The following is a 20217-nucleotide window of genomic DNA, read 5'->3' as shown; positions in this document are numbered from 1 at the left end:
CCGGTACCTCTGGAGGAAAAATTTAATACACTCCATGGTAACGCCCAGCGAGCTCGCGACCACCAAATGAGCACATTGAGTGGGACAGAGCACTCTGAGGTGGACATAGCATTGTGGTAACGAACGGAGCTGTTTCCCAGCTGGTTCTCATTGTATGTTATACAGTACTCCGATTTAAAAAAAAAAAAAAAAAAATTAAATACCAGTACACACCCATGTGATGGCGTGCGACCACGCAGTTGAAACCAGAGAAGACTGAGGCCAGTGTGTGTGTGTGTGTGTGTGTGTGGGTGTGTGTGGGTGTGTGTGTGTGTGTGGGTGTGTGTGTGTGTGTGTGTGTGAGAGAGAGAGAGAGCGCATGCATGTGGCCGTGTCGCTTAAAAGCTGGAAACATATCGTATTTGTAGTGTGTGTGAAAGACAGATGACTTAACAAAGTCATCCTTCATAAAATGTGCCTAAAACAGCACCATTCTAATTCCCAAATGCTTTAGAGTTTCTCCACAAAATAACTTGAAGCGGTTTATTGCTCAACCCCTTTGAGATTGGCAGCTGATGCAACATTTAAGACACTGTACGTGTCGCCATCAATGATTTTTCTTGAGGTGAGTGGGTGTGTAGCAACCAAGAGATGGGCTCGTACTTGAAGAATGGGTCGCAATATCACATCACAATGGCGCCGAATTCAAATCTGCGCATTTCTGCACGCTCTCGTCTTTCAAAGGCTTTTGCATACAAATGACAACCTGCATCGTAGTGACCTCCAACCATGTCGCAGACTCATTTTGACTTACATGCATAAAACAGTGGGAACAATCTGATTATGATGGAAGGGCCCCTTTAATGCACCTAATATTAAGTCAAGATCAGTCATGGAGACTTTCCATGCTCGGGCTGCATGGACAGCTCAGGCCAACCAGCCACATGCCTCCTTTCAAGTTTGCTGTTGATGTTGTTAACAGCGAAAGGTAGCCAATGACAATCGTCGTACGGAGGGAGGGAGAGCAAGAAAGACAAAGAATTACACACACACACACACACACACACACACACACACACACACACACACACACACACACACACACACACACACACATAACAAAAACGCACGCGAGAAATCAAGACACGGTTGTGCCTCATCAATCCACAGAAATGCAGTATATGCAGTGCACATCATTTTACCACAATATATAATGTATTTAAAATTTAATATGATATGTACTATGGGGAGTCACTGATGGTGCAGAGCAGTGATTCTTAACCTTGTTACAGGCACCGAACCCAACCAGCTCATATGCACGTTCACCGAACCCTTCGTTCGTGAAAAATACAAATGTGATTTTTTACAAATTCAATATATTAAAAAAACCACATTTATTAAAAACAGAAAAAGTAAATAAAATTATATGGCATAAGTATAGTTTTTTTTTAATGTATGGCGTACTATCACGAATGTTATGCAGTGACTACTGAGCGAAAATTTCCCGCAGCACTGATTGGACAAGCAATGTAATGTGATCATCTGCAGCCAGCGATGGCCAAGCGGGCGTGTCATAACTAATTGACATCTTGAGTCGGGTGTGTCTTAACCTCCATGGCAGAGGCTCCATCGAACCCCTGAGACCGATTCACCGAACCCCTAAGGTTCCATCGAACCCAGGTTAAGAACCACTGGTGGAGAGGTACACTTGCCTGTGTGAGCAGCATGGGATCAGTTCCCACTCAGTGATGTTGTGAATGGTTGTTTGTTTCTATATGTGTCATGCGACTGACTGGCGACCAGTTCAGGGTGCAGTCTGCCTTCTGCGCCAAATCAGCTGGGATAGACTTCAGCACCCCCCGCAACCTTGTTCAGCATAAGCAGTGGTGAAAATGGATGGATGGATGGATGGGTGTGTTGGTGGATGTACTCTTGGTTAAAATAGCAAAGCCTTAGGTAAAAATGTACATGCCGTCTGCATCTCGCCAGTCCATTCAATATAAAATGTCCTCATAATTATTGCCCACGTCCTATTTCTACAGCAACCTGCGTGTTGCTTGATTGAAATATCATTTTGTGGATTAGAAAAAAGTGATGCAATGCAACATATTGTATGAAGTTAGTCTCAAAAAGCAATACAGGATGGCACAGTTCACATCGCAAGGAGTCCACACACCACATTACATTGGCCCAATGTGTGGGAGTGAGTGCTCAACTGCATTTTTTTGCGTCTGACCATTCCAAGTCAAGTTTGGAAGTAATCTTGCACTTAGTGGCCGGCCTTACCACTAAAGCTGTGTAATGCATCAAGCCACAAATTAATTGGAAAAATGCTCCAAAACTACACACACATTGATGCAGTTAACGCACATACAGACGCACACGCAAACAAGCATTCTGTTGTCGCATAAAATGATTACGCACAATTGCAGTACAATGTGAATTTAATCCTTGTTGAATTTATTGCTGACTTTTGATGGCTGTCAATGAGTTCTAATTTTATAAATGCTCTTTCCACATCCTTTTGATTAATTGTTTTTTCTTGAAAAAAAAACAAACCAAAAAAACCCACACTTTTCACTGAACCCATGGGAAAGTCATTATCCTATCCTGATCGAGATATGAATTTTTTTTTTTTCATATTGCCCAGCCCAACTTCATGCTATCATTTTGTTTTTACCACAGTGGCTTAATAGTCAACTACCGACTTAAGTTGTTGCTCCTGGAGCATGAAATCAACAAAAACAAACAGTTTTTTGGGGTTTTTTTTGTTTTGTTTTTAAGCCAAGGTTTCCCAAGAAGAGCGTAATTCACACAAAAGCTTCTCAGAGGCAGCACATCAAAAAGAGCTGAAAAGCTGACAGTGTTCCCCGGGGGAAGAGATTGCAGAGATAAACTTTTTAGGGTATTGGTCCTGATGTACTGTGAGGTGTTGTGGGAGGATTTTTTTTTTCTTCCTGCACAAGTGATCATACGTTGACAGGTAAAAACAACCCACTGTGACTGTACTACAGTCAACACATTAATGTACAACCGAGTAAACGGCCTTTGAAAAGAAGTAAAGAATCATTGCAGGCTCAGTGGAACTAACACCAGATTGATTAAATGCATGGCAGATGTGGCCAGCAAAATTTTCACTTGCCATTTATTTTAACTTTAATCCCATTGTTTTTATCTACCACCGACACACTATCTGTGTTTTTCTCGCGCTGGTTGCACTCTCGACTGTCATGTGAAATAGCATCATTCATAATGACATTATTTAAAAGTCATAATGCAGCATTACTGTCATGTTCCTGTTGGTTTTTGGTTTCAGTTTCCGACGGCAGTGGTATGCATTTTCCATGCCACACCTGTTAGCATGAGTGGACGACATAAGGACTGCTACACTGACAATTTACTGTCGGATTATTCGCCTTGCTTACAGCCCATGTACCAAGTGCTTAGTTTCTGGACACTCGTTTCTTGCTTATGCCGTTTTCGTCCATGTCATGGTTTGCCTCGTGTTGAAAGTAGTGTTCTTGTTGTTTTGCATAGTGTATTTTTTCGCAATTGGATATCTCTTGTATTTGCTTATTTTCATTACCGTATTTATTTCATTGCCTTCTGAAGTGCTTGTTGTTTGTTTTTTTCCTGGCTTTGTTGACCAGTGATCTAATTTGTACTTTGTCGGTTTCGCGCTTTTCTGGAATAGTTTTTTCTAGAAGATTGTTTTGTCTCAGTAGGATCCGCCTCTGTTTCGGATTATTCGGGAATATTACAGAATAATACAATCACCAATCATGGATCCCATACACTTGAACAAAATTAAGAAAGCTTTGGCCAGCCAAGCACGAATGGTGGGGGAACAGATTTGAGCAAATGGGTTCCCGGGTTGAGCAGCAGGGTACCCGAAGGACGTCACCCTCGGATCCCCATACTGCTCCCATCAGGGTGTGCCGTCTCGCTATGGTGCTGAACCTGGACTTTGCAGTCAGTTCATTCACGAGTGTTCATTAATATTTGACCAGCAACCATCGAACTACTCCCATGACAGTTCTGAGGTTTATTATGAGTCACTTGACTGGCCGGGCTGGTTCTTGGGCTTTGGCTGTGAGCAACGCATGACCGGAAATTCGGTCATCCTTCTCTGACTTCATAACTGAATTAATTCTGTCGTGTGTTTCACCATCCGGTCCAAGGGAAAGAAGCCAAGGACAATTACTTGATTGAGTACAGGGTAGCCAGTCTGTGGTGGACTACTCAATCACGTTTTGCATCCTGATTGCGAAGAGTGGCTTTGATTACTGCACTTTGCGCAACATTTTCCGCCGTGGACTAAGTTCCATGATTAAAGACGCACTGGCAGTAAAAGATGACTCTACTCATTTAGAGCACCTCATTTCACTAGCCATTCGACTAGCGCAGTGGTTCTTAAACTGGGTTCGATCGAACCCCAGGGGTTCGGTGAGTCGGTCTCAGGGGTTCGACGGAGCCACTGCCGTGGAGGGTAGGACACACATGACCCAACATGTTAATTAGCCATGACACGACCGCTTGCAGATTGGTAATCGAACATCACTCACTCATGATATGAGTTCCAGTCCTAATGAACAATGCGAGGATGACTTGGCGCCATCAGAATCAATTCTAAACCAAGAACATTAAAAGACTTTAACACCAAGTGGAGGTGTCAGGCTATGGGAAAGGACTAAAGATTGTTACTCTCAGGTCACAATGATTGTTTTGTAGATCCTTGCATTGTGGTTGTCCAATCGAAGAAATTAAAGTGGGACACAGAGAATTGGATTCAGACAGGCGTCATCTGCCGGAAATAAAACATCACGGGTCCGCACCAAATGAAACTCTCGGGCAACCATGTTGAACAAAGAAAATTCTTTGTTATGCTTTCACAAGCAGTGTCGATGGTTTGAGAGTTACCGTGGTTAAGAATTCATAACTCGTACATTGATAGGAACAAACTAAGCCTCGAAAATCTGAGCATTTTTCTTTAGCTCTGCCAAATGCCTCAGATCTGCCGAACTAGGGAACACATCACCCATTAAATCTCTGCTGAAAAAACAAATGTTGAGACAATATCCCCGTCGAATACCACGATTTAAGAAGAGTGTTCAGCAAAGATTGCGCTCAGTCACTGCCGTCTCACCGACCATATGATTGCACTATAGAACTTATTCCCAATGCCTGCTTCCCAATTCTAGACTTTATCAAGTCTCTAAACTAGAACAAGAACCTTTACATGAATATAACCCAAGCTCATTAGCGACAGGTTTTATTCATCCATCCACGTCCCCTATGGGTGCGGGATTCTTTTTTTATTGAAAAGAAGGACACGTCATTACGATCTTGTATCGATTACCAAGGCCTGAATGACAGCACAATCAAGAATATATAACCTCTACCCTTGCTCGACTTCGCATTTGCTCCTTTACAATCCGCCATCGTCTTGACTAAACTTGATCTCACCTGGAAAAGATTCGAGAGGGTGATGATAGAAGATTGCCTTCAAAACTCCCTTGGGACATTTTAAGTACCTCGTCATGCCCTTCAGACTTACCAACGCAGCTGCCATTTTACAGTATTTCATAAATGATGTGCTCAGAGACATGCTTTGGGTATCTAGATGGCATTTGTTCATTTTATTTGTTCATATTTATATATTTTTGTCTTTATGTATTTTTATGCAGTTCCGGTTGCTGCCGTTATTTTAGCTGTGTATGTTTCAATGCACTACATGTGTGCGCTGTGGTTGAGAGAGGAAAGTAATTTCATCTGTGCTGTATTTTGCACATAGAGCATATTTGACAATAAAACTGACGACTTGACATTTGGATTTTTTTTTTTCACAAAACCTTAGAGAAGATTGGAAAGGTGTGAATGGTACTCTGAAGACTTCACGAGAAAAGGCTAAATATCAATGCTGAAAAATGTGAGTTTCACTCCGATTCAGTTCAATTTTGGGAATTTATTGTCAGAAAGGGACAACTCACAGCCGACCAAGTCAAGACACAGGGAGTGATTGAATGGCTGACTCCCAACACAAAAAATCAGTTGCAGAGATTCTTAGGATTTGCAAATCTCCACAGAACATTGATCCGTAACTATAGTCAAAAGATCTCTGACCAAGTTAACCTCGAGTAAGACCACATTCTCATGGAATGCTTGCGGAGATGACATTTACTGATATTAAAACCTTATTTACTAATTTACCGATGTTGAGTCATCCGAAACCCGATCTTCCTTTTGTGGTTGAGGTTGATGCTTCGGTTTCAGGAGTGGGGGCAGTCCTGTCACAGCAATCTCCAGTCGAGCAAAGACTGTGCCTTCTTCTCTCATCGGCTAAGTCCAGCCGAGGTCAAATACGACTAGGGAAATCGTGAACTACTAGCCATCGTACTGGCACTCCAAGAGTGACGACACTGGCAGGAAGGAGCTAAGGGCCAATTGACAGGATGCACAGATCACAAGAATCTTTCCTACATCTGTCCTTCCAAGAGGTTGAACTCCCGACAGGCACAGTGGGCTCTGCTCTTAGCACAGTTCGACTTGGTCTTGACCTATCACAAAAGTTATAAGAACCAGAAACCAGATGCTCTCTCCAGACTCCATGACCCTGCAGTAGACACTTCCAAGACCAAGTCCATCCTACCTGACATCACATTGTGGGAACACTGCGATGGGAAGTGGAAATGAAGATCATGGAGGCCTGAGAAAATATCCAAGTTCCCAGTGACTGTCCTACTGGAAAATTATTACAGAAGTTCTGGCTGTTCAATCGGGATATGCATCTGGTGGGGACCTGACGCAAACTGGGCCCTCAACACATTGGACCATTTGAGGTGGAGGTGGAGGCGGTAGTGAACCCTGTGTCCATGAAGCTGCGTCTGCCACCAACACTCAAGATACCTGCTCAAAACAGTGGTATCCAGACCTTTGGCTCCTCCGCCTACCCATCCACCACCTCCACGTCTCATCACTGGCGACCCTGTGTATACAGTGCATGAAATATTGGACTCCAATAGCTGGGGCAGGGTTGTGCAGTACCCGGTTGACTGGGAAGGTTACGGTCCAGAGGAGCGTCAGAGGGTCCCCCACTCCTAGATCCATCCTTCCTGCATGACTTCCACGCTTTGGCCCCTGAAAAACCAGGTAGTCTCCCAGGGGACATTTGTTGAGTGGGGTGTTTGTTTCCTGTTTTTTGGGGTTTCATTCCGGCGGGAATGGTGGGCATTTCCCTCCAACGCCACACCTGTTACACGTTGGATCATCACTGGACTATTGAAGGCCTACTATGCCGACAATTTACCGTCGGATTATTAGCCTTGCTAGCAGCCCACGTGCCAAGTGTTTATTTTCTAGATGCGCAATTCTTGCTTATGCCATTTTTTGTCCATGCCTCTTGTTGTAAGTAGTGTTCTTGTTGTTTTATATAGTATATTTTCTCTTAATTCAATGTTTATTTTCTTGCCTTCTGCAAGTGCTTTTTGTTTGTTTTTTTTCCTGGGTTTGTTGATCAGCGATCTAAATTGTACTTTGTTGGTTTCGTGCTTTTCTGAAACAAAGTTTTTCGCGATGATTATTATGTCTCAGTCTCCATATGTGGGATCCACCTTTGTTCCGGACTATTCCGGAACATTACAAATACGTTACATACGGTTTTGAAAAGTCATGCTACAAGTTGGTGCCAAAGTATATCATTGCGGGAGCCTGTACATACATTTAAAAAAAAACAAAAACAAAAACAAAAAAACGAATAGGAGCGATTTTCTCGCAAATAACAGATTCATAATGAAAATCTGCGAATAAGTGGATTTGTGGATGCTGAACCTCAAACATGCTTGGGTTCGCTGTAAATTAAAATTCCTGCAATCTTTTTAGGATTGATTTGTTCTAATACTTTTGTTATGTAGTTTTACTACAATGAACGTGTTAGGAGGTGTATCGGATCCAGTTGTAAACACCTGGAAATAAAAGCTGAAATGTTCTCTTATTTTATATTCACCTTTTGATGTCAAATATTGTTAACTATTCATTTAGTTTGTGGCAAAAATGAAGGAATTTGCCTCACTGTTGGAATACCTTCAGAGGAATGTGTGTATCCTGCCGCCCCACTACCTATTTTGTCACACCACAGGTTCTTCTCCGTAGTCTGTGTAGACAAGTCATCACCTTGGTTGCCATGGCATCACAGAGAGACAATTCCCAAAGAGGGAATGAACCCCTGAAAATAAAATTAGTTGACTTCATTTGAGGTTCAGAAGCAACACTGCACCAAAACACGGGACGACGTACCTCACATGCGCTTACATTTGAGGAAGAGGCAGACGACGAGAGTTGTTCATGTACCTTCAACCTTGTGAGTGAGGGGAGAAAGCCTAAGACGAGGCACTCGACCAATGGGTAGCTTAAAATAGAAGGGAGCAACTCGTCTCTATGGAAACGCTGGGTGAAAACAGCCATGTAGAGAGGGAGAGGAGAACGGAAAAAAAGGCTGAGACAAGAAGAAGAGAGAGGATGAGTACAAAAAAAAACAGAGATGGTGAAAGGGGCCAGATGCACATGTATGACCGTGTGCCTCGCTGCCATATTCCTCCTGCCTTTCTCTTGGGACCATTCTTTACTCAGGGTTCACGGGACCCTTTTAACAGTCTCTTTAACAACGGCATGTTATGATTCACAATCTTGAACTGAAACAGGTCTAATCTGTCCATAGTGATGGTGAAATGGCAGCATTATATGATTTCAAAATGTACCGAAGTGCAACCTCTAAAAGTACACAAACGTGCGTAACCTGAGAAACATTGCAGGTATGCCCCTGGGGCTGGCAGCAGCATAACAATGATGATCACAGTTAATCAGTGTGATTATTATTTTTTTTTTTAATCTAGTGGTGCATTGGCATTTAAGAATCTTGGAACACTTTAAAAGGTGGATGATTTGGAAGCTGGGGGATCAATATGTTTGTACAGTCAAACTCAGCCATTTCCTTTATTTCCTCTGAATTCTCAACTCTCAACTCAACTCAACTCAACTGTATTTATAGAGCACTTTCAAACAGCCATCGCTACATACAAAGTGTTGTACATGGAGCAACTAACATGTATACAACAATAAAGCAATAAATCAGTTACAAAGATGGTAGAAGGCACCAAACAGTAAAACCAAGAACAAGTCTGAGTCATGCTGAGTCAAATGCCAAAGAATACAAGTGAGTTTTGAGGCGGGTTTTCAAGATGGGCAGCAAGGGGGCTTGCTGAATGTTCAGTGGGAGGTCATTCCAGAGAGAGGGACCAGCAACGGAAAAGGCTCGATCCCCTCTGAGCCTCAGTTTAGTTCTTGGTACTTCTAATCATGTCTGGTCCGCAGACCTGAGGCGCCGGACAGGTGTGTAGGGGCGGATGAGCTCAGAGAGGTAAGGTGGCACGAGGTCATTTAGAGATTTGAAAACAAATAATAGGATCTTAAAAATAACTCTAAAATGTATAGGGAGCCAGTGAAGGGATGCCAGAGTAGGAGTTATGTGCTCCCTCTTACGAGTACCAGTCAAGAGGCGAGCAGCAGCATTCTGGACCAGCTGGAGACACTTAATGGAGGATTGGCTGGATCCAAAGTAAAGTGAATGTATTTTTGGACAACTTGTGATCACTGCCAATGCCCTGCTGAAGACCCAAAGTTCTGCTGTCGCGTTCTCACCCTTGCTTTGTCCTTTTCAGGCATTACCACCGTGCTGACCATGACCACATTGAGCACAGTGGCCCGGAATTCGCTGCCTCGAGTCTCCTATGTGACAGCGATGGACCTGTTTGTCACCGTCTGCTTCCTGTTTGTCTTCGCCGCCATGATCGAGTATGCCATGCTCAACTACTGCTCCTATAGTATACGCAGACCGCCGGCAAAAATGCACAAACTGGTAAGCCACATTCTTCATTCCGGTCAAAAGCCAAGCTTCCTTTTTAGGTTCATGAAGTATTCATAGCAACAAATCTGCTTTTGGAAGTATATAGAGGAAACCTTTTTATGAAGACAAATGATGCTCCGAGGAGTTCTGACTTCTCTACTGCCGTCTGTGCAGAGGAATTAGACCCATCTGTCTGATCAAAGGGGTCAAGTGCTTGATTATGATTATTCATGTTTGCTTGATCAGACATTCCAGATGTGACTCATTTAGTCGGCGGTGTGTTCTGTGAAACGTCGGCACTCAGTAACTCTATTGAGTGCTCGAGGAAGGTGTCTTTTTGTACGTATATAAAGTGCAGCATGTCTAGCTCGCCATGTCTTCAAAGGTGCATGTCGTTATGAAGCAAAAGTGTGCCGCTTGAGAACCTTATCTCACCCAAAGAGCGCTAGAAGCTTTGCGTGGGAGTTCTCAAGGCTGCTGCACCTGTCACCATTGATTCACTGGCAGCAGCACACATCTACTTGTCAAGCTGCTGTTGCCATTTGGATGGGGGAGTCACGGCTCACGGCTAATAACGACTTGTATTTTCCACTGAACGTGTCACACAAAGTCTTGAGCAACACATTGGAGAAACCTGTAGCTCTCTGCTGTGGTGCCTGGATATGGATGTGTTTTGGATGTTGCATCACCACTCCCCGCACTCCCTATTTGAGGACCACAATCATGTGGTCTTAAGTTGTCTGAGTCGCATCAAGGACAAGTTACAAATGGCTTATTTTCTTGGTTCATTCGTCGTCCATCCAAAAATTATAGAACACAGGTAATTATTGCGTGAATGTTGAGAGGATAGTCATGCGATTGAATGAACTGTCACTCAAAGGCAAGACCCTGGAGAGAAAATAACGTGGGGCAAACATGTCATTGCGTAGCTGTAAAGCATATACACGGTATCCTGTCAGATTACAGTGGAGCTTCCAAGATTGAAAAACAAAAATCTGTCCCAGGCTGCTGTTCAGCCTCCGATTCAAACTACCTCCACATATATCTTACATGTAATTGCAATCATTTGTTTCCAACAGTCTTTGGACTTCATTTCATAGCTTGTGACTTGACACTTTATTCTGAAGTCATTCCTCTGTTCTGTTAACACTACAGTAGTGATATATGAGTTTAATTCTTTCCTTGACAACTCTCGAACTCGAATCATCTTTAATCAATGAAATGACCAAAAATGCAATTAATCCATTGAAAAATCCCCCCAAAAAGAAAAACAACATTTTTGTAGTATTTATTTTTAATGCACCCCTTGAAGATAGTCGTTGCTTAAAAAAAAAAAAAAAAAAAAAAAAAAGCCACTTAGATGTTCATTGCTAGCTTGTGTGCGTATGGAGTTTCCCGTATGTTAGCATTCGAGTCAACAGAGGGTCACAAAGGTAATTCTCTTAATTTTATGCTTACAGTAGCTTGACAGTAAACTTCAGCTGACATTGACATCATCTTCAAGCCTAATTTTTTGAAGAAAATGTCCAAGTTAAAATCAAATCTGCCAAACCGCCACTTGTGAAGTGAATTGAGTCACCCTACACCGTACACCACACGTATTCCGCTTTGCCCTTGCAACTCAAAATATGAAATTAGTCAATCGACAGCTCTTATATCCTAAAACGGGGCCACTGTATTTCTATTCTATATACAGTAACTTTTAGGGGATGTGCATGAAGTTGCCATCCCACCCCACGTTAATCTCTGGTGAAACTGTTTAATTTTACATATATATTTTTAGTGGGAGAGATTGCTTTTGGCCATAATAAGTTTGGAAATTTTGTCAACAACGGTTGAAATGAAAGTTGAACTTTTTTGGCACAAACACAACATTGCTCATCATCAACGCAACAACATCGCTACAGCGAAGCCTGATGGCAGCAGCATCATTGTTTGGGGCTTGTTTTTCGTCAGTTGAAACCGGGGCTGTCGTCAAAGTCGAAGGAAGTAAGAAAAGTGTGTCATAGCAGTCAGAGGTGGCAAAAGGAAACCTTCGGGCTACTGTTGATATAAAGCAAAATATCAGGAAAGTGGCTTTGTGGATAATCACAGGCACTCGGCACATTGTAGCAGATGTTTGCTGACTCCCATACATACGTGGTTGCTACTGCTTCTGCAACATGCAGTGTACAGTGGCAGGTCAATACTCAGGTCAAGACTCAGACTTCTGTAAAAATCGACACATTTCTCTCTCCCTCCACAGGCATATTCGTCCCTCGGCACGGGTCGGCCCCCTCGTCGGCACATGATGCCCACAGGCAATGCTCTCTTCTGGCAGGACTATGACGAGGACTGCCTGGACCAGTGCCTGGATGGGAAAGATTGCAAGAGTTTTTTCTGCTGCTACGAGGAATGTAAAGAAGGCGGCTGGAAGAAAGGTCGCATCCACGTCAACATCCGTGAACTGGATTCCTACTCGCGGGTATTCTTCCCGACTTCCTTCTTGCTCTTCAACATTGTTTACTGGGTCAGCTACCTCTATCTCTAGTCACACTCTTGCAGTGGAGCTCCTCTGAAGTGGAGGAAGGGCCATTGTTCTTTTTAGAGTTGATGAGAAGGAGGGACAAAAACGGGAATGGACTTGTCCTTTTCAGGACTCGACGCAGACTGCAGACATCTATCTGGGTGGCAACGCGGTATTTTGGCCCACACCGTGGCAGAGCACCCATAGTGCCTTCTTCAGAAAAGGGTGCACAAGGCCACCGCAGCATTGTTGTTTTTATTAGCTCATCCATCACGCCGCCGCATGCCAATGTTTTTTTTGTTTTTTTTTCACTCCTTGATGAAACCAGCATGGTTCTCACGACAGGAAATGCTAGGACGCTCACCATGCATTGTGTGGTACTTTACAAGTGCAGTAGTTCTTTATAATAACAAAATGCCACCCGAGTTATTGGTATTGTTTTCGGAAGACCCTAGCAGACAATACAGTTTACATTAACGGGATGCACAAGCGCTGCATAACTACAAAATGATCTTTTCCAAAACAAGGTATGTTTTGTATTAGTCTTAGTAGTACAAGTGGTATGAAGTTCCATCCATTCAGTTCCACAAGGTAAATTATAAACACATGGAGATTTTTTTCTCCCCTTATGAAAAATAAAGGGAATTTGTGTTGCCCTGCCATTTGTGGGACCCTAAGCTGCCTCTTGTGTTGGGCCATCAACAGCCGAGGTGCTGTAAAATATATGCGTACTATAGGTCCAATGTAGGCCGAGAGAGAGAGAGAGAGAGAGAGAGAGAGAGAGAGAGAGAGAGCAGTGTTGAAAAATGGATGAGGCTGGATGGTTGGGGATGGACTCATTCAAACAACAACCACGATGTAAAATTGATGCGACCTATGAAGACATACGGACACACGTGAAACCCAGGCTTAACTTTACTGTTGTGTTTTTTGAAGTTATTTGGCTTTGTAGAACACTCACACGCACACACACACACACACACACACACACACACACACACACACACACACACACACACACACACACACACACGCACACTGGTTTGAAGCTTTTCCCAGTGTGTATGTGTGAGCGTGTGTGTATGCGTTTGTGTGTGTATGTGTGTGCGTGTGTGCGTGTGTGTGTGTGTGTGTGTGTGTGTGTGTGTGTGTGTGTGTGTGTGTGTGTGTGTGTGTGTGTGTGTGTGTGTGTGTGTGTGTGTGTGTGTGTGTGTGTGTGTGTGTGTGTGTGGCGAGAGAACGAGAGAAAGGAATTACAGTAGGAGTCTCTCGTTTCCTTTTTCATCCATATGGAATGTATGTCGGCTTCTAGCAAAATCCAGTTTTTGAGCGTTCTACGTATTCATCAGGCCTCTGAACATGTTTGTGGCCAATCCAGAGGTAGTATACGTAGTTACTAAATGGGAGGTGTTGACTTTGTGTACTGAGTTTTGTCTTTGGACTCAAAAACTCCCCCACCTCTGATATTTGAACTACACTTTATAAGTGTCTGAGTCCAGCGAGATACTCTAATGAAAGAAAATCACCATTTTTAATCTGATCAGTGTTTACAAGCCACTTTTAAATCAGAGTACTGAGCTGTGGTCAGCATGAGCAACCTCTGCACTTGTTAAAAAAAAAAAATAGATGACATTGGCAGTATTGTCATAAATGTATCCTACACTCACTTCACAGTAATTTCTCCCACATCATTGGGAAAAGAAAAAGCCAAGCTGGTCATGGATTAGTACTCCCAGAGGAAATCCGATATCTTTTAACTGGACAAATAAGTCTGTTTTTCTAGTGTGTGGTACATTGCGTGTATGAATAAATACTGTTTTGGTCAAGTATTGCTGTGAAGTGTCTGTGTGAGAACAAAATATTTCACTCCATAACCAACAACTGAGAGAGGCAGTCTGCTCTTGGATAGAGCTTAGCTGCGCCCCAAACAGACAACACGTGATGGAGAGTAAGTGTAATACTTGTAAGGGTTAGGACACAACATGGATTAATATAGTTTGTCATACTTCCTGTTGAAATATCTCTGCAATAGAGTAGATCCCGAAAGCTATTTTTGTGATTGTTGTACTCTTATCATGCCAAAAGTTGCGTCACCTTTTTCCAAAAGTTTTGGCTGAAAGTTTAAAATGTTTTGGGGGTCTTATGGTTCTGTAGTGAAATTAAATTCTGATTTTGTCAAGACACATTAACTTCCATCAGCGTTTGCGATAGCGTTGTTTCAAAAGGACAAAAAAACGAAATTTGCTGTTTTTACCTTGCAAGGTTGAAGTTGCTGTTGAGATATATTCGTCGGTTTGAAAGTTCTTCCCGTGGGCTTGGGGAAAACCTCGTGTGAAATGCTGATTACAAACTACAGGATGTGATCTTTGTCAAAACAGGAACTCGGAGCAAAGTCTTGCATGTTCCATATGTGTGGGGTTCGACCTGACAAAATCCATCCTATGTGTCAGGTTTATCCAATATGACACTTAGGAATAAAACACAAGGAGGAGACAGGAGACTCAATTCTGGTACCAGGAGGGAACGAGGAGAAGCGTTAGGTTTCAGTTCTCGGCACGTCACCCTAACGATCTTCCCCTTCACCCCCTCATTTATTGGGAAATCTACTACATAGGTGTGTCCAACCTAAAGGGTGGGGGCTGTTGAGCACACACTGAACTTGTTTGACGATGTGTGTGTATGTAAGTGTAAATTACGTACATGTGTGCAATTGTTTCAAAAACATCACGTTGCAGCTGGTGTTGATGGCTCCATTCACTGTCCAACCTTGCTCCTGTTTAGTCTTAACACTTATCTCTTCCCAACCACGTCCTCGGAAAGGTGGTTGCGTCCCTAAACTTCCACACAGTGCACTAAGCATTCTTGATTATAAATGTGAGTATATAAATATCATAAAAAGGATTATAAATGTGAGTGCATAATGATTAATATATCTTTATTAGAAGCATAAGCATTCTTCATTGCAAGCATAATCAATTTATCATTGCAGGCATAAGCTTTCTTCTTTGTGAGCATAATCAATCAATCAATCAATCAATATCAAAATAACAATAATAACATGAATAATAAGCGAATGTATGATAACTAAAAATAATCAATCTATCACTGTGGAAGTGAAGGTGAACGTACGTATGGACAGTATGAGAACATTTGTGCAATAGAAGTTGTAACACACTTTTCATACTGTCCTCCAAAGTCTTGTCTGTAAAAAAAACAAAACGAAAAAAAAAAGCAGTTGGTGTGGATCATTTATGTTATGTTCCACAGTCTTGATTTTGCTTCCTTCCTATGTTGTCCTTCCACAGATGGATGGATGACTGGCTGGATTTTATTTGACTTTGGTAGCTTCAAAGTGATTGATGAGCTGCTTCCTCCAAAAAAAGCAAGCAAGCATCATCACACCATCCTCCTTGTTGATTGGCAACATGGTGACTTTTTTCACCTGCTCTGTTTTGTTTGTCAGTTGTGTTGATTACTGACAAGAGGAAAGACGAAACCAAAAAAACAACAACAACAAAGACCAAATATGCAATATGTACATAAAAAAAAAAAATGGAAATCCAATTTGAAAATCACCTCCCTTACTAATGTCATTCGGTTTAATTTCTTCTTACCTTGCAGTGATAAAAAGAAAAAAAAAACTGGAGAAGAATCCTGCCAACATAGCAGCCTGTTTAGAACATTTCTTAGCTTCCTTTCTGGAGACAAATGAAATATTTAGGCCTCATACCCGATCTCTGAAGCCACGAGAGGATTTTTTTTTTTTCTGAATGCACACTGCCTTTCTCTGTCCCTTTGTATTTTTGTCACAGGCGTGTGCCACAAACATACGCTGTTTGTCTGCGTATACTCTGCACTGCAGCTAATCTGTCGGAGCCAGACACCCCGTAGACTGTATTTATATCCCAATCAGATAGCTATTCAGCTTTTCCCTCTTTCCAATGTTTCTGCGCTTGTTTCGGTGGGAGCGCGACATAAATCATTGTGAGATCTGCATTGTCGTGCAAGCAAGCAGGTGATGAATCTCCAAAGAAGTGATTATTCAAACAGGCACGACTCCCTTCATCTGAAATGAAGGAATTATCGATTTAATAACCCGGCTAACAACCAGTTTTGGAAACTGCACTGTCTTCAAAGCCCCATCAATTTTTCACATGTCAGTAACGCACAATGCCAAAATGACATTTTTTGGACGTATTTTGAGATTATGATCGATAAAATGAAATACGGCCCCCAATGCACGGCAATGCCGTGTGACACATGGCTGACACATCTTTTAGCACAGCATGGTAGCATGGGACAGAGCCTCTGGAATGTCAAAAGGGAGTGTTGAGCAACATTTTAAAAGGTCAGTGTTCCTCGTGGCATTTTTTTTTAGCTTAGTTCTTATTGCCACGAGTAAATCAAACTCATTCCCTGGGGATGATTTCAACAAATTCAGCAAAGCTACCCTTGTTTTTTTTTTTTTTTTTTTGGAAAGACTGTTTAAGTGCGGCAAAAGTGTCCACGCTCTCCAGCGTGGAAACCTCAGATTCTCATCTCTGCATTCAGCATCTGCTTACTCAGTTTGCGGCTGACAGCAAGGCTTGCCTGGGTCAGAACTGACGCTTCAGAATTTCACTGTTATTTTTTTTTCTTTGCCTTTGTCGGACAAAGGTAGATTGTAGTCGAGGTAGCTTGGGCATCTTTTTTGGATGTCTCCTAGACACCTTCGTGGGGAAAGTGTCAGAAAATTAACAGCTGACCTGCTGGCCGGGGTGTTGACAGTGAGATCTGGGTTTCCTCCTTAGACTGCTACAAGTTTAAGAGGAGGAAAACTTACATCTACCGCAGGGGTCACCACTGTTTTAGAAACGTAGAGCTACTTCTTGGGTAAAATGCAAAGAGCTAGTCATCATTGTGGCGCTAACCACTGGCACTCACATTCCTACCCGTGGCCCCAAATCCCTGCCTTTGATCGATTCAGGTCTGAAACTAATGTGCGTGTTTTTGGAATGCAGGAGGAAGCCGGAGTACCCAAAGAAAACCATGGGGAAGGTAAACCTTCAAAAGCTCTACAAAACATACCTTAGTCAGACTTTGAACCTTTAAAAAGCACACTAATGCCCTTCAGACCGCTTGTTTTTCATAGGTACGTTACACCCACAATCATAGGTCACATGAATTATGCATATGCAGTTAAATGGAAATTGGTACATTTGTTGTTCATGGTGGGTTTTTTTTTTTCCTGATTAAAGTCAGTGAGGCGTAGGAGTGGTGAATTTCTCACAGCTGGAGTCCTATATCCCAGCCTTGAGTTATACATGGCCTTCACCCCCCCCCCCCCCCCCCCACTAAATTCCACCCAGTCCAAGGGGTTCAATGCTGGAACGTTAATGAAACTGGCAAATGGTTTCATTTCCCATTTTATCAAGAAGCCTCATAAAAATATGAAACATTATAACAGGCTGCGTCTCCTACTTGGACTAATCGGTTTTAAACATCAAGCAAGTAATACTGGATTCCGCTTTGGTAATTTTCTAAATGTATTTTGCCTAACCTAAGCAATCCAGTATGTACTGCTGTACAATGGCTTTCATTAATATTAGTGCGTCTTGGAATGAAGCTGAAGTGGGTCTTTTTGCTGGTTTTATGCACAACATTCCATCACGCCAAACTGGATAATTAATCGACCAGAATTGTGATCTTTTGACAAGAATTATCCGAGACCTGTTGTATCATTAAAGAGACTATACATCGGGGTGCCCAAGCCTGGTCCTCGAGGGCCCCTATCCCGCATATTTTCGATGTCTCCCTCCTCCAACACACCTGATTCAAATTATTAGCTCGCCAGCAAGCTGTGAGAAGCCTGATGACAAACCTGACTGCAGTATTTGAATCCGGCGTGTTGGAGAAGGGAGACATCTGAAACATGCTGAATAGAAGCCCTCAAGAACCTGGGTTAGACATCCCTGCTGTACATGCTTCTTATTTCCTGGAATGTGTTGGGGGCTGGAACGATGGGCACTATTTTCGGGTGCAAGTCTAGCGCAAAAAAAAAGGCGAACTGTGTGCACGGGTGTTTTCTTTCTTTTGGTATTTTGCTCAACTTTGTGCTGTGGTGGGTTTGGATGTAAAGGGGAATTTGTGTCTTTGTGCGTTGTTGTGGGATGGAAGTAGACTTTTCCTGGACAGCTCTCCCAGCATCCTTCACCAACACAGCCACATACCTGTACACACTAGACTACACTTGCGCTTGCACAAAAATGAGGTTTCACCCATTATCACGTTGAGCGCACGGGCGCCAGTCTCCCAAAATAGGGCCCGATGTCTCCCTATGAGGTGGGCCAGTTGACAACAGGCATTACCATCATTGGATTTAGTTTAGGCCTGCATCTCTGGCATGTGTTGGTGACCTTTTTATTATGGCACCTGACACCTAAGCTCACAGCTCTGTTGTGAAGGTCTGACAAAATGTTACTCTGCCATACTTGTCTTTGTGCATTGGGGGAGGTTAGGCCATCAGCCACTATTGTGAATAACATGTGCACGTCAAGTCCACCCATATGTTTCTTTGCCATGGCAAACGTCAGTAATAAGATCATTAAAAAAAATAATTACATCAGAGCTTAGAAACATAATTCACAGACTATCTATCCATCCATTGATTTTCTACTACCGGTACTTTCCTTGTTCAGGGTCACCAGTGAGCTGGAGCTTCCACCTTGGACTCAGTACGAGTCAATCAAGACACAAGCAACTATTGGCATTCTCTTATCTCGGTTATAAGGCCTCAGGCCATATTGTTATTGACACGGTGTGCACATCAAGTCCATTTTCCTGGACATTCAGTCTTGACCATGTTTCTTCTCTGTGACAAATCTCAGTGACATGATGCAAATGAGTGAATCACTCTTTTTTTGGGGGGGGTGGCGGGGTGGGGTGGTCATACATTGTTACAGACGTATTTTCTATATTTAAAATAAAGAATTTAGTGCAGCAGGTGAGCCATTCCTCATCTTCCCTTCATCATTGATACCACTAGCCTTGGGCCTTTAATTCCTCCTCTATTCTTATCTCTTCATTAGCTCATTAGTTACAGTGGTAGTAAAGCAAATTTTAAAAAGCTGCAGGTAGAGTTTTAACCTGCATGTTATTTGCCCACTCAATTTACTTGTCTTGCTTGGGTGTCTGCAATTGATCGATATCAAATCTATTTCAGGACATCCTCCTCCTCTTTCTGTCACTTCAGTAAATATCCCGAGGATGTGGACTGGAGGCGGTGTCCCTGAATTGCTCTAATAATTCTCACAATAAGACTTCACACAATTTCCCACCATTTCATCGCTGACAGTTAGGGGGAAAAAACCTTTTGTTTGCCTTGTAAAGAGGTTGGTTTGGAGGGAGGCCTTGTGTCAAATCACTGGATATAGACAGTGAAGAAAACCACAAATTTTGGACTGTTAATAGCACCACATTGTAATATCAAATAAGCTCCAGTAACACAGACAGCAAAGAGGTACACTTAACACGTAACGACAACTAACTAGAAGTCGAGATGGGAAGATGGCAAACACACCAATTGACAATTTCACACTGCCTCCCATCTGTCTTTTCTCCTTGACTAAGGGAAGATTTCATGCACTAAGCTTCCCCTCCATTTGTATTTGTTGCTCTTACGAACCAATTTCCTCTTGTTCTGCCTCCAGAGCCGTCGACAACAATGATATTCTAATTATTAATTAGTGGATATGCCACAACGTCGGTTGTGTATGTTGGTTTGAATGCAACAAAGGGAGACAATTTAACAAAGACCCCCCTAAGCATGTACGTTGGGGAGTTCCTTGCACAGGGA

General features: G+C 42.6%; 1 protein-coding gene across 4 annotated transcripts in view; it reads left to right on the top strand.

Annotated features, from left to right (window-relative positions):
- The window catches only part of LOC109518168 (gamma-aminobutyric acid receptor subunit gamma-3-like), a 96388-nt gene extending 82997 nt beyond the window's left edge, over positions 1-13391 (top strand). For all 4 annotated transcript variants that reach the window (XM_019873851.1, XM_019873850.1, XM_019873852.1 and 1 more), the window contains 2 exons: positions 9693-9889; positions 12123-13391. In XM_019873851.1, coding sequence (XP_019729410.1) covers positions 9693-9889; positions 12123-12407 — 482 coding nt within the window. In that variant the 3' untranslated portion in view covers positions 12408-13391. The remainder of the gene's footprint in view (positions 1-9692; positions 9890-12122) is intronic.
- Positions 13392-20217: the final 6826 nt, after the last annotated feature.

The sequence above is a fragment of the Hippocampus comes genome, unplaced genomic scaffold (assembly GCF_001891065.2).
Source record: "Hippocampus comes isolate QL1 unplaced genomic scaffold, H_comes_QL1_v1.1 scaffold445, whole genome shotgun sequence".
Taxonomy (NCBI): domain Eukaryota; kingdom Metazoa; phylum Chordata; class Actinopteri; order Syngnathiformes; family Syngnathidae; genus Hippocampus; species Hippocampus comes.
This window is presented reverse-complemented; position numbering and strand designations above follow the sequence as displayed.